At 41.3% G+C, this 13,956-nt stretch overlaps 5 protein-coding genes and 2 non-coding genes across 7 annotated transcripts; 3 read left to right on the top strand and 4 right to left on the bottom strand.

Annotated features, from left to right (window-relative positions):
* Positions 1-293: 293 nt before the first annotated feature.
* On the bottom strand, positions 294-5,320 carry CBG22939 (the record flags this gene model as incomplete). The annotated part of the gene is made up of 11 exons (XM_002642984.2): positions 294-410; positions 476-633; positions 817-913; positions 1,407-1,520; positions 1,659-1,836; positions 1,884-1,960; positions 2,095-2,227; positions 2,520-2,608; positions 2,648-3,052; positions 3,152-3,331; positions 5,306-5,320. The coding sequence occupies 11 exons, from the start codon at positions 5,318-5,320 to the stop codon at positions 294-296; spliced, it is 1,563 nt and encodes a 520-aa protein (XP_002643030.2).
* On the bottom strand, positions 2,279-2,351 carry CBG28842. The gene has a single exon. It is a non-coding gene (tRNA).
* Positions 3,700-5,116, top strand: CBG22940 (the record flags this gene model as incomplete). Its single annotated transcript, XM_002642985.1, has 2 exons — positions 3,700-3,831; positions 4,817-5,116. 2 exons carry the CDS (start codon positions 3,700-3,702, stop codon positions 5,114-5,116), a joined length of 432 nt encoding a protein of 143 aa, XP_002643031.1.
* Positions 5,321-5,845: 525 nt separating the features above from the next.
* On the bottom strand, positions 5,846-6,755 carry Cbr-eef-1B.1 (the record flags this gene model as incomplete). The annotated part of the gene is made up of 3 exons (XM_002642986.1): positions 5,846-5,979; positions 6,027-6,460; positions 6,679-6,755. 3 exons carry the CDS (start codon positions 6,753-6,755, stop codon positions 5,846-5,848), a joined length of 645 nt encoding a protein of 214 aa, XP_002643032.1.
* A 492-nt stretch (positions 6,756-7,247) lies between these two features.
* Positions 7,248-10,799, top strand: Cbr-aco-2 (the record flags this gene model as incomplete). Its single annotated transcript, XM_002642987.1, has 6 exons — positions 7,248-7,325; positions 7,383-7,468; positions 8,349-8,607; positions 8,657-9,779; positions 9,891-10,412; positions 10,534-10,799. The coding sequence occupies 6 exons, from the start codon at positions 7,248-7,250 to the stop codon at positions 10,797-10,799; spliced, it is 2,334 nt and encodes a 777-aa protein (XP_002643033.1).
* A 348-nt stretch (positions 10,800-11,147) lies between these two features.
* On the bottom strand, positions 11,148-11,623 carry CBG22944 (the record flags this gene model as incomplete). Its single annotated transcript, XM_045244653.1, has 2 exons — positions 11,148-11,210; positions 11,267-11,623. 2 exons carry the CDS (start codon positions 11,621-11,623, stop codon positions 11,148-11,150), a joined length of 420 nt encoding a protein of 139 aa, XP_045097725.1.
* A 1,072-nt stretch (positions 11,624-12,695) lies between these two features.
* Positions 12,696-12,768, top strand: CBG29031. Its single transcript has one exon. It is a non-coding gene (tRNA).
* The last annotated feature ends 1,188 nt before the right edge of the window (positions 12,769-13,956 follow it).

Below are 13,956 nucleotides of genomic sequence, written 5' to 3'. Positions count from 1 at the left end.
AATATTAGGTTCAGATATAACTGAGCATCCCGATAACCGTACCTTTTCAGTTCTCGTGTTCAACTATCCACAACGACAATACCAATCAATAATGGATTTTTTGAGGGAGGAGTTGGAAACTTTTTTTGAAGGAAAAATCCACGAGCGCAAGTTTTAAGGACAAGTGTCATAGTTTTTTTTTCGAAAGACTACAAACTACAAAATCAGAGTTTGGGTAACTGTAGTCTTTGGTAGTCTGGGTAGATTCATCAGAAAGGATTACTGTAGTTCATTTATTCAAATAAAACAATTAGTTATTTCGCTTTTTTAGAGGTTTTCTGACTTTTGGTAGATTCCAAGAATTCATGGACCCTTCCCATAATCGTCTCAATCACTGGAGCCAATCGTTGAATTTCACGATCCGTGTGGCGCTGAAAAATTTAGGTTCTTGTCTGGAAAAGGCCTGAAAATAGGCCTATAAGCCTATTGTCCTTACCAGTTCCTTAAAAATCAGTGGCCGCCGATTTGGAATCATTTGAGTCGCTATGAAAATCGATAAATATGTCAATGAGCAATAGAAGAGCAAACGGAGCATTGTCGGAAATTCGTATTCATCACCTTTCGCCACATTCAATTTCATTCGGAGAGCTTCCACTGAAAATGTAGTTTGTAGTTTGTGGTTTCTAATTTTTATAGTTTGTAGTCATTGGTGCTAGTATTAAGCTAGTTGTAGTTGTATAAAAATGTCTAGGGTTCCTGTAGCCTTTGGGTTACGGTATCTAGGGTTCATGCAATTCAGTTTTGTAGTTTGTAGTTTTTGTAGTCTTTGTAGCTTACTTGGTGATTTGACTTGTTCGATTTTTTCTCGCCCCAAAATCATCAATCGCCCGTTGATTTTCTTGTCATGGACACAATATGTGTTCAGGCCGGAATTCTGAAATATATGGTGAAAATGGTCAACGCGGTTGAAGCGGTAAGAGCGGCCTGAAAGGTCAAACTGGTCGAAGCGGTCTAAATGGTATAAATGGTCGGAGCGGTCTAAATGGTGGAAGCGGCCGAAGCGGTCAAAGCGGCCAAAGCGGCCGATATGGTCAACACGTTCTAAAAATTATCTAAATGGTCTAAATGGTCGAAGCAGTCTAAATGGCCTAAATGGTTAAAGCAGTCTAAATACTCGGAGCGGTCGAGATGGTCGAGACGGTCGAGACAGCCAAAGCGGTCAAAGCGTTAGGAGCGGTCTGAATGGCCTAAATGGTCGGAGGGGTTTAAATGGTCGGAGCGGTCAAAGCGGTCGGGCAGTCGGAGCGGTCTAAATGGTCTAAACGATCGGAGTGGTCGGAGCGGTCTAAATGGTCTAAACGGTCAAAGTGGTCGAAGCGGTCAAAGCGGCCGTAGCGGTCGGAGCGGTCGAAATGGCCCAAACGTACCTCACTAAAAAGCGAGTAATAATATCGATAATGATTATCGTCAAACGCATATTTCGTCACCAATCCAAACTCATCGGCATGCTCAAAATCTACGAAAGCGTAGGCTCCATCTGGCTGAAACTTCAGCAATTGTTGGAAAAAAAAATAATTTAAAAAAAAATTTTTTTGAAGTTTTATTCTGACTTTTAGATTGACTGGTCCTAAGAACCTCGAAAATCCTCAAAAACAATAGTTTTAAATCCCAAAACTTACAGTTATAAGCTGAAAAACTTTGAAAAACATGTTCTGATCCAGAAAATACATTTGCAAATTGATTCGATAGATCCATTGGCCTCTGTGATGAATCAGAATATAATCGATTCCCTGGCTGTCAGAATAGGAGAAAAACTTGTCGAAACTTAAGAAATTCGGCAGGACAAATCGCTTTTCTCTGGAAAAAAAAATACCTTAAAATTTGAATTTCGCGCCAGCTCTTACCTGTTGTCTTGCTCATTCTTACTGTAGCTGCCTACAGTAACCAACTGGTCATGAATTGAGACGCAAATCGAGTTGTTCTGAAAAACTCCAAAAATTAAATTTGTTAGAAAATTTCAAAAAACTAAAATTTCTGAAAATCAAAAATTTCCAAAAATTCTAAATTTTCAAGAATTCTAAATTTCCTAAATTTCTAAATTTCTGAAAACCTCACATTTCTAACATTATAATGGCATGTATAGGGCTCTGTCAAGTTCTTGGACACCATTTCTGGAGTTTTCAAATTCCGAAATCTCAAAGATCGATCCTCGTGGTCCGTCAGGCTTTGGTACGTTTTGTAGGTGATTCTGAAAATGTTTTGGACCTTAAACAAAAAGGAAAAAAGAAAAAAAAGAAATTGCCCTGAACCAGGATCGAACTGGTGACCTTTAGATCTTCAGTCTAACGCTCTCCCAACTGAGCTATCAAGGCACACAAAAGAGGGGAACGGGAGGACGTGCAAGAGAGGGCGCAGTGGTCGCAGGGGGCCGAGGGTAGAAATTTAGGAAACTTTTTTTCGAAAATTTTGAAAAACCATTTCGACCGCTTCGACCGTTTCGACCGTTTAGACCGCCACTTGGGCCGTCTGGACGAACTCACTGATAATGCCTAAAAGCCTTATCGGGGACCATAAAATGGAATTTCTGAAGAGATTCATCCCAAGCGACAGTGACGTTGTTGGTGAACAACTGGAATTGTAGTATTTGTAGTCTCTAGGATTACTGTACCTGCTCTAATGGCGTATTAAAGTTCTGTGGTCCGGCTTTTGTCGTAGTTCCTAGTGTAGGCCAAACTATTGGGATTGTTGTAGAATTCAAAACTACAGTATCCGATGTCGTGGAATTCCACAAGTCTTGGGTTACTGTAGATGGGATTACTGTAGACTCCTGGGTTACTGTAGTCGACTCGGAGGTGCTGGTTACTGTTGATCCTACTGTAGATCCTACAGTAGAGTCCGGTGGGGTTACTGTAGCATTATGGGTTACTGTAGTTCCTACTGTAGAAGGCGTCACAGGTTCAGAAGTTTTTTGGGTTACTGTAGTTTCGTGGAAAAATAGAAACCGGAAATTCTCGCCAGGACCGGAAATAAGCATTTTCGAGTCATGGTTCCGGACGCCGATGACGTGGAATAGCTGGAAAAAAGATTACTGTAGTTTCTAGGGTTACTGTAGCCCCGCCCCGAATTGCTGCCCTTTCAAAATTTGCGTATTACTGTAGTGGGATTACTGTACCTCGACTTCTTTCCTCAATTTATCATCGATAAAACAGTGAATATCCGAGAATGGCGGTTGTGGAGGGGGCGTGGCCAAAGTGGGCGGAGTCTGGGGTGACGTGGATTCAGAAGACGTCGGACTTCCAGAAGGCGTCGTCGTCGTTGAAAATTCAGAAGACGCGGAATTGCCTGTATAGTTCTGAAAGACTACAAAGACTACAAACTACAAATACTGCAAGCTACAAATTCGAAAATTCGGAAAATTCGAAAACTCAAAAATTCAAACAACGAACTACAAACTACAAACTACAAACCATAGACTACAAAGACTACAAACTACGCTACCATTGCTTCAGAATTGCACACGAAAAACACAAATATCACAGCAGCTAACATCTTTGGCGCCAAACTTGAATTTTTAAAAAAATTTTGAAAATTTTTGAATTCCCTCCACGTTGATATCTATGTGATGACGTGTCTTTGGAGTATCAAATTGAGTGTCAAAATGACAGAAAAAGGGCGGGAAATTCAAATTTTGGATCAAATTTCAGTTATTTCGAACGGGAAATGTCTGAAAATCAAGAATCAGAAAAATCGAAAGTGAGCAATGGATCGAGTAGTGGAGGTGATGAGTTGGAAGGAGCCACTGGCACCGCCGTTCGAATCAAGCAGAAGAGATCCAAGAAAAGAAATCGAAAGGTAGTTTGTAGTTTGTAGTCATTGTAGTCTTTGTAGCTTGGGTTACTCTAGAACATAATGGACGCTTTTAAGATTTACTGTAACTTGGCTACTGTCGGAGTACTGTACCTCAAGGGATTACTGTAGTTTGTAATTTGTCATCCTAAGCGACGTTGTTCTTAAAGAAATAAAGCTAAAATCCTAGAATTGTAGTTAGTAGTCTTTGTGGACTTGGGTTACTGTAGTCCAGGATGGGATACTGTACTTTCAAGGGTTACTGTAGCTTTACCACTGTCGGATTACTGTATTTCTAGCGGATTGATGAACCTACTCTCTAAGATGGAATACCGTACTTTTTGTGGTTACTGTGGTTTCTGGTATTACTGTTGCCTTTGTAGTTTTGGGTTACTATATTCTAGGATGCGATAATGTACCTTCAAGGGATACTGTAGCTTGGCTACTGTCCGAGTACTCTACTTTGAGCAGGTAATTTTGTAGTTTGGTGTACTGTACCAGTAGTGTACTGCACTTTCGAGGATTACGGTTGGATTACCGTACTTTTTGGGGTTACTGTAGTTTCTACGATTACTGTAGAATAGGAAGGGTTACTGTAGAATTCACAGCTACAGTATCCGGTGACGTGCGATTCCAAATATCTTGGGTTACTGTAGATGATTCAGAGGTGCTGGTTACTGTAGATCTTACTGTAGAGCCAGGTGGGGTTACTGTAGCATTCTGGATTACTGTAGATGGCGTCGTTGCGAATTCAGAAAATCCAAAATTCCAAAAATTTGAAAATCCCAAGATTTTTAAAAAATTCTCAAGTTCTAAAATCCCAAACATTTGTAAAAATTCTCAAATTCTAAAGTAGTTTCATAGGCCGGAAAGCTCTGAAGAACCCTAGAATGGCCTGAATCCTGAAAAAGCCCAAGACACTGAAAAATAGGCGTAAAAAGCCTGAAAATAGCCTAATAGCCCAAAAAGCCCCGAAATTTCCAATTTTCAGTCCTCAAAATCCGGCTCAAAATCTCGAAAAGACGACGTTCCAAAGTGCGAAACCGTGGAAAAAGGGTCAACGAAATCGGCCAACAATGAAACGGCTCAATCCGAATGGCTCGATGAAATTGTTCCAGAAGCTTCTGGAAATAAATCGAAAAAATCCAATTTTTTCGAATTTTTCGATTCTTATAAATTTCCGATTCTCTTCACGTCTTCAGCGATTCTGGCCGCTGGAATTCTCGTGTATTTCGCTGTGAAGAAGACGTCGCCAAAAGTGGGCGGAGCCAAGTGTCCGATGAAAATTTAAGAACTTTTTTTATTGATTTTTGTGTGTGTATGGTGCAATGAAGAGATACTTTTTGAATTAATTTTTTTGGAGAAAAAAATTTTTAAATAATTAAATTTCGCCAATTTTTTTCTTGATTTTTCTGGAGAGCATGGAGAGATGGAGTCTAAAAAATTTTTTATTTTTTAAGAAAAAAAGCAAAACTTACACTTCCTGTGCCCCCATTTGTCTGAAAATTTCCAGCAAAATTTTGTCTGGAAGATCTAGAATTCTGAATTTTCGCGTCACAACTTCCCGATGATTTTTCCGATCGATTGGAGGTGGAGTGCGGACGGAGATCACATTGTTGAGTGGTGCTGGATTGTAGGCGGAGCCAATGGAGACGTTGTCAGAAAAATCCTGCTGAGAAGAGACACAGGCGCCCTGGGAATTTGGATTGGAACTTTTCTTTTTTTTTTGGGATAATATAAAATCCTACCATTATATAAATGTAAAGACAAATAAATGTTCTAATGTTTCCGACTCGAGAAGGGCTATTGATTTTTGGGTCAATGGGAGTACAGGAGACGCAGTGTTTAGCAGTGCTAGCACCCTATTCTATCTAAAGAACACCTGTTTTTTGGGATGAAGGAATGGGGTCAAGGCTATTAGATCAAAAAACAGAATTTTGAAATATAGGGATTTCATTTTGCTGATCATTCACATCAAAAAACATAACAAGAACGAATTAGAATTTATAAATTATCTATTTTAGATCTTGTTGAAGGCGACGATGTCGACGGATTGGACGTGATCCTCGAAGTCTCCGGTGATTCTCTCGATGAGGTCGTCGACGGAGACCTTAAGATCCTCGATTACGGTGATGATTTGGAGCTTCTTGATTCCTAGAATAGAAAATTGTAGAAATTGGACTAGGGAAAATTCTACTCACCGTATCCGATTGGGATAAGCTTGGCTCCTCCCCAGACGAGTCCGTCCATCTCAATTCCACGGACAAGCTTCTCCATCTCTCCGAGATCGGTCTCATCATCCCATGGCTTCACGTCAAGAATGACGGAAGACTTGGCGATTGGTCCAGCCTTCTTGGCCTTCTTCTCGGCGTAGGCGGCGAGGCGCTCCTCGACGATCTTCTTTTTCTCCTCGCTCTCCTCCTCGTCTTCGGATCCGAAGAGATCGAAGTCGTCGTCTCCGGCAGCCTCGGCGGCTGGAGCAGCGGATCCTCCGGCTGAGGACCAGGTCTTGCGCTCAGCATCGGTGTAGGAGGCGACGTTGGCGTACCAGCGAGTAACATTTGGGTAGGTGGAGGCGTTTGGAGCAGATCCGAGGGCAGCGAAGAGTTGGGCGTCTTCTCCGGACAAGACGAAGCTGAAAAATTATATTTTAATTTTCAAATGTTGATTTTTCGAATTTTTAGACTTTGATAACAAACAAATCAAGAGAATTACGGTTTTTTCAACGATTTCTGCTCAAAAATACGATAAAAATCACTCTAGAACTTTTAAAAAATTCTGAAAATCGCTCAAAACTCATTTTTTCAGTATTCGGCCTAAAAAATCTCATTTAAACTCAAATTTTCGACATACCCAGTGGCAAAAGCCTGCTCGGCGAGGGTGGTGTTGAAAGCAGCAAGTCCAGCTGGGCTCTTAACGTCGGCAACCATCTTTTCGGGAGTGAAACGCGAAGGAATGACGCTTCAATCGTCCTACAAATCAGTGAAAAACGAAATCGCTTTGAGACCAAAAAGCTGCGAAACTCGGCGCGCCTTTAAAAAGAGCCGCCGGCGCCAAGCCTTTGACTGACGCATCAATGGGAAGGCGGCGCCCGAGTTTCGCGCCAACGCTCAACTTTCTCCTCCCATTTATTTTCTGTCTTCCTGCTGACCAATTCTTATCATTTCACGGTCGCATCGGTAAAAGAATCATTTGTTTTTGTTCCGAAAATTGTTTACGGCTAGTTTTGCAGCGGAAAAATTGTAAAGTAATGAGAATTTAGGCCTAAAAATAGTCCATTTGAGATCTGTGCTTATTTGGTTTAATTTCTCAGGTTTTTCAAAAACTCTGCGTTTAAAAGTATATGTATTTTGAGCATCTTATCGTTCTTCTCCGTTTTTATTCAAAATTTCCTTCCAAAATCCTTTTTTTCAGGAGAAACCATGAATTCTCTTCTCCGCCTGAGCCAGTTGGCTGGGCCAGCTCACATGCGCGCAATTCACTCGTCTTCTTCAGTTTGGGTAGGCTAATTTTCAAATTTTAAGCTTAAAAATAAAACTAAAAATTGGTTTTTTCAGAGCAAAGTGCCACTCAGTAAATTCGAGCCGAACGCATATCTTCCATACGAGCGTCTGTCGCAAAATGTGAAGATTGTTAAAGACAGGTAGGGAGAAGAGATCGACAAGTTCAAAAAGTTTCAAGGGCGAAGCATTTTTTTCTGTTTCTTATCAAATGAAATTCTAGTGATCACGTGCGGTTAGGTGAAGATCTTCACTGAAGAACTGAATGTGACAAGTAGAAATTCAGGAATTAGTTCAAAAATAGCTCAAAATTCGTTAAAATTGAGTGAAAATCTGAAAAAAAGCAAGATTTTCGAGTTTTTCTTCTCAAATTCATTCTAGACCATGTTGAGAATTTTTCCGAAGTTATTTTTGCTATAATCTTCAATTCCGGGCTATTTCCAGCTCGAATTTCGCTTTTAAGCAAGTTTTTTTCGACATTTCCCTGACTTTCAACCTAAACCTTCTCTCTCATAACTTTTTCGCCCAGATCACAAGCCTTTCGACCCCAACCAGAGACAAACAGAGTTCTTGTTGTAATAAGAGGAAGAGCGTCATTGAGAAAAGCTAGAGAATTTTGTCTTCTCTCTCGCTCTCGTCCTATCTCTGTTCTCTGGTCAATGTAAACACGTTGATGAGAAGTGAGAGAGTAGGTGTGATGAGAATATGGTAGTCTTTATTGGCCCCCAAACTGCCGTTTTGGGCATCAATGATGCAAAAAACATGAGAATAATGACATCAATCATTGTAAAAGACGTTCAAAAAATCAAAGTTTTGCGATATATGAGTCTCCAGACCCCACCACGCGCCTCAGGTCTCCAGACTGATCGCACTTTGTGTGTCATGTTTGCTGTTGAGGGAATTGAGTACTTTGAACTGATAGCAGGCAACAAGGAAATTTGTGAACAGTGTACTTTGATAGTTGAGGGAGAAGAGGGGATACAGTTTCAATTTGGAATTTTCTAAAATTGGGATTCTTTTCAGACTGAAGCGTCCATTGACTCTTTCCGAAAAAATTCTCTATGGACATTTGGACCAGCCAAAGACCCAAGACATTGAGAGAGGAGTCTCCTATCTTCGCCTCCGCCCTGATCGTGTTGCTATGCAAGATGCCACCGCTCAGATGGCAATGCTCCAATTCATCAGCTCCGGACTGCCAAAGACCGCCGTCCCATCCACCATTCACTGCGATCACTTGATCGAGGCTCAGAAGGGAGGAGTTCCAGATTTGACTCGTGCTAAGGTGCGTTTTAATCTTAAAAATACGTCCATTTTTATGATTTATTTTTCAGGAGCTCAACAAAGAGGTCTTCAACTTCTTGGCCACCGCCGGAAGCAAATACGGAGTCGGATTCTGGAAGCCAGGATCTGGAATTATTCATCAAATCATTCTCGAGAATTACGCTTTCCCAGGACTCTTGCTCATCGGAACTGACTCGCACACACCAAATGGAGGAGGTCTCGGAGGACTTTGCATCGGAGTCGGAGGAGCTGACGCTGTCGATGTGATGGCTGACATTCCGTGGGAGCTCAAGTGCCCAAAGGTCATCGGAATCAAGCTCACCGGAAAACTCAACGGATGGACTTCAGCTAAGGACGTTATTCTGAAGGTTGCTGATATTCTTACCGTCAAGGGAGGAACTGGAGCTATTGTCGAGTATTACGGACCAGGAGTTGACTCTATTTCTGCCACTGGAATGGGAACTATCTGCAACATGGGAGCTGAAATCGGAGCCACCACATCTGTCTTCCCATACAACGAGAGCATGTACAAGTATCTTGAGGCTACTGGACGTAAGGCCATCGCCGATGAAGCCCGCAAGTACAAGGATCTCCTCACTGCTGATGACGGAGCCCACTACGACCAGATCATTGAAATCAACCTCGACACCCTTACCCCACACGTCAACGGACCATTCACCCCAGATCTTGCTTCTCCAATCGACAAACTTGGAGAGAATGCCAAGAAGAACGACTGGCCATTGGATGTTAAGGTTTCCCTCATCGGATCCTGCACCAACTCCTCTTACGAAGACATGACCCGTGCTGCTTCCATCGCCAAGCAAGCTCTCGACAAGGGACTCAAGGCCAAGACAATCTTCACCATCACTCCAGGATCCGAGCAAGTTCGTGCCACCATCGAGCGTGACGGACTTTCTAAGATTTTCTCTGATTTCGGAGGAATGGTTCTTGCCAACGCTTGCGGACCATGCATCGGACAATGGGATCGTAAGGATGTGAAGAAGGGAGAGAAGAACACCATTGTCACATCGTACAACCGTAACTTCACCGGAAGAAACGACGCCAACCCAGCCACTCATGGATTCGTCACTTCTCCAGATATCACCACAGCTATGGCCATCTCGGGACGTTTGGACTTCAACCCATTGACCGATGAGCTTACCGCTGCTGATGGTGGGTTTTTCGGGATGAAATTCCAGCATTTGGGCATTTTTTAATTACAGAATGGATTCCGACAATTTTAATTTAGTTTTGCCATCTCAATCTTCTATTTAATAATTTCAGGAAGCAAATTCAAGCTCCAGCCACCAACCGGACTTGACCTGCCACCAAAGGGATACGATCCAGGAGAGGACACCTTCCAAGCTCCAGCTGGATCGGGATCCGTCGACGTCTCTCCATCTTCTGATCGTCTTCAACTCCTCGAACCATTCGACAAATGGGACGGAAAGGATTTGACTGACATGAAGATCTTGATCAAGGTCAAAGGAAAGTGCACCACCGACCACATCTCTGCAGCTGGACCATGGCTCAAGTACCGTGGACACTTGGACAACATCTCCAACAACTTGTTCCTCACCGCAGTCAATGCTGAGAATGGAGAGATGAACAAGGTCAAGAACCAAGTTACCGGAGAGTATGGAGCCGTTCCAGCTACCGCTCGCAAGTACAAGGCTGACGGAGTTAGATGGGTTGCTGTCGGAGACGAGAACTACGGAGAGGGATCTTCTCGCGAACATGCCGCTCTTGAGCCACGTCATTTGGGAGGAAGAGCTATCATTGTCAAGTCGTTCGCCCGTATTCATGGTAAGAAGTTAAAATAAAAAGTGTTCAGAAATTCTGAGCTTCAGAATAAAATTATATAAGTTTCTGATGAACAGAAATCTCAAAACTCCAAAGCCAAATTCTAACGTTCGATATTTTCCAGAGACCAACTTGAAGAAGCAAGGAATGCTCCCACTTACTTTCGCCAACCCAGCCGACTACGACAAAATCGACCCATCTGACGAAGTCTCGATCGTCGGACTCAACTCATTCGCCCCAGGAAAGCCACTGACCGGAGTATTCAAGAAACAGAATGGATCAAAGGTCGAGGTGACCTTGAACCACACATTCAACGAGCAACAAATCGAATGGTTCAAGGCCGGATCCGCCCTCAACAGAATGAAAGAAGTGTTCGCGAAGAGCAAATAAATAATTCTGAATATTTAGTAGAAAATGGTCCATCATTTTGTACTTATTGTAATGTATTGTATGCTGGATTTGAGTATTTTAGATTGGGAATTTTAAGGAGTAACATTTTAAGTAGGGAGATATGAGATTTCTAAAGTACTCGAATCCATTTTTTTCACTGATTTCCAAGTAGATTTCACAACCTCCATGAGATTGTTTCGTATATGTATGAGTAGAGTTTTCTTTTTCTTGTTTTGTTTTTTAATGGTTTTCTTATTGCTTCTCCATGAAATGACTTAATTTTTAATAGCGATTTTACATTTATAGGGACTTAATATTCGAATTTTTATTGTAAAAATAGTTCAATGATCATTTACGAAGACGTGCGAAGATGGTCAGTGCCACGGTGACGATTCCAACGCCGAGGAGAGTCTTCAAAAGGAACTGGAAGCATGTGAAGACGTCACGGGAGGATTCAGAACACCTACCGAGTTTTCGCTGGTGAAGGCGCAGATTTTCGAAGCCAAAGTCTCTTCGGTGGTCTCCATGGATACCAATTTGGTCCCTGGAGCAGCCTTCTCAGAAGATGGACTGTTCGAAGCGGACGGAGCATCACCATCAGCCTTCAGAAGATCATTCAACCACGCATCCTGCGATTCCTCCTCTCCATCGCCCTGCACGTCGACATCCGAGACGTCACTGACGACGACGTCACCGGCACGATCCTTGATCTTCATTTGACGGAGCTTTTTGAGACGACGCTGCTTGGCGACCGCCTTTTTGTAGTCGTCAGTTTTACCGTCGTTTTTCGACGGGGAGCTGCTCTTTTTCGGCGTTTCGGACATTTTTGGATTCAGCTGGAAATTTTGGAATTTTGCTGAAAATTCAAATTTTTGGAAAAAATCTTACTTTCTCAAGTTAGACTCCTTGTTCGAAGTATCAAGAAATTAGAAAACTTCAGAAAGTGTTGGCTCGGCGCGAAATTCAAATTTTGGATTTTCGTTGACCCGGAAACGTGGAATTTCATGTTTTCGGGATTTCTAGGTCGTCGAATGTTGGGTTTCTAGGCCGCCGAACTTTGGCTTTCTAGACCAACAATTTGTAATTCTAGACCACCATTTTTAATTTTATAGTCCACCAAATTTTGGATTTCTAGGCCACCATTTCGAATTTCTAGACCACCAATTTGGAATTCCAGGCCACCAAATGCTGTATTTCTAGGCCACCAACTTGAAATTCTAGGCCATTTCTCATTTTCTAGGCCAACAATATTTGGGTTTCTATGCCATCTCACTGTAGAGCCTTTTTAGTTGTTCTAGGACACCAATTTGGAATTCCAGGCCACCAAATTTTGGATTTCTAGGCCAACAATTTGTAATTGTAGGTCACCATTTCTATTTTCTAGGCCATGTAACTTTTAGGTCATTTTTTGGATTTTCAGGCCACCAATTTGGAGTTCTAGGTCACCAAATGTTGACTTTCTAGGCCATCTCACTGTTTGGCCTCTTTTCGGTTTCTAGGCCACTAGTCCTATTTTCTAGGCCATCTCTATTTTAGGCCTTTTTCAGATTTCTAGGCCACCAAATTTTGATTTTTTTTTAATTTTTTAAATTTTACGTTTCCAATCCCCAAGCTTTCGAACCAAATGATCATTTAAACACTACTCTTTGTGTTTTATCTGTCCGTTTTTCTCTAATTTCTATGCGTCTCTCATTCTCACACACTCTCTCATTTTCAAGTTGTAAAGTGGCTGTTACCTCTCACTCAGCGGGACTAAATAGTCTTGATTTTTTTTTGTTTTTTTTTTTAATTTCCGAAATTTGAAAAACAAAAAATATTGATGAGGTCTCCTCGGCCTCGTGCCGACCAGAGAACGCAATGGTTTATGTGCGCCCCCTTCTCCTCTGGTTCTCGTGTGCCTTGATAGCTCAGTTGGGAGAGCGTTAGACTGAAGATCTAAAGGTCACCAGTTCGATCCTGGTTCAGGGCAATTCCTTTTTTTTTGTAGTGATGCTTGTAATGAATCGCAATTGTTTATTCTGTGTAATTTCGTTGAATTTTCAGTTTTAGGAGTTTTTCTAGCAGTTTTTAAAGGCAAAAATTGAAAACTTTCGATAGTTTTTGGAATTCAAAAAAATAATACTGAAAATATTTTTTCAAAAAACTCTGAAAACCTAAAAACTGCCAACTTTGCCAACTTTTTTATGCCTTCTACACCTAAAAAACCCAAAATTTTCAAACAGAAAGCGAGGGGTAAACAAGTAACCTTGAGGTTCCTGCGTCTCTTCCCTCTCGTCCTCTTTCTCTAGCACTCTCTCCTTTTCTAATACTCTCTCTTCGGTAGTTGGAAATAAAAAAGACGTCCCCACCCCGTTTGTGTTGGTTGTTTGCCGCTGATTTTTCTTTGTCGTCTCTTTTCTTTTCAAAAAAAAAAGAAGAGAAAATTTTGTTTTCTTTCTTTCTCTCTTTTTCTTTTATTTTTATTTGATTTTTTAATTCAATTTTTGAAGAGTTTCGGGTTTCAAGTGGCGAAACTGTCAATTCTAGGCAATTTGGATGAAAACCTCTAAATTATGATTTGGCGGGAATTTTGAATCTTTCTAGGTTTTCTGAAATTTTGGCATTTTTAAAATTTTTGAATTTCTACAATTTCAGATTTTCTGAATATTCTGAAAACTGAAACTTTGTGATCATTGAAATTTCTATTTTTTTTTCTCTGCTTCTCCCTCTCTCTTGCTCTCTTTCTTATCCATTTTATATGTTATCCACATGTTTTATAGGCAGAGCAATGGAGCCCAAAGGGCTCCATTTGACAAGAATTGTTTGTGACAGGGCAAGTAGGCAATCATCCTAAAAAAAATATATAAAACAACGATATTTTTTTATCTAACGATATTTTTTCTAGTAAGTGTTCAAAAATCGCTAGATTTCTGGATTGTCAACTTTGAGCTTAAAGGGGGACTCCGACCAAAAATTTTTATTGCATTAAAATGTGTTAAAAGTTATCTATTTTCCGAATATTATTGCGAAAAAATTCAAAAAAAATCCGAAATCTCCGAAAAAAGGCGTTGAAAAGGAAGAAAATTCAAAAAAAGGTGCCGCCGGGGGACGAGGATTTTCAGTGAGAAACCTAGGCCACGGCAGCGGGCGCCTTTCCTACGTGGCAAATTTTCCGGAT

Source organism: Caenorhabditis briggsae (genome assembly GCF_000004555.2).
Source record: "Caenorhabditis briggsae complete genome, chrIII, whole genome shotgun sequence".
Classification (NCBI taxonomy): domain Eukaryota; kingdom Metazoa; phylum Nematoda; class Chromadorea; order Rhabditida; family Rhabditidae; genus Caenorhabditis; species Caenorhabditis briggsae.
Note: the sequence above shows the minus strand (reverse complement) of the source record. Positions and strands in the feature narration are given on the sequence as shown.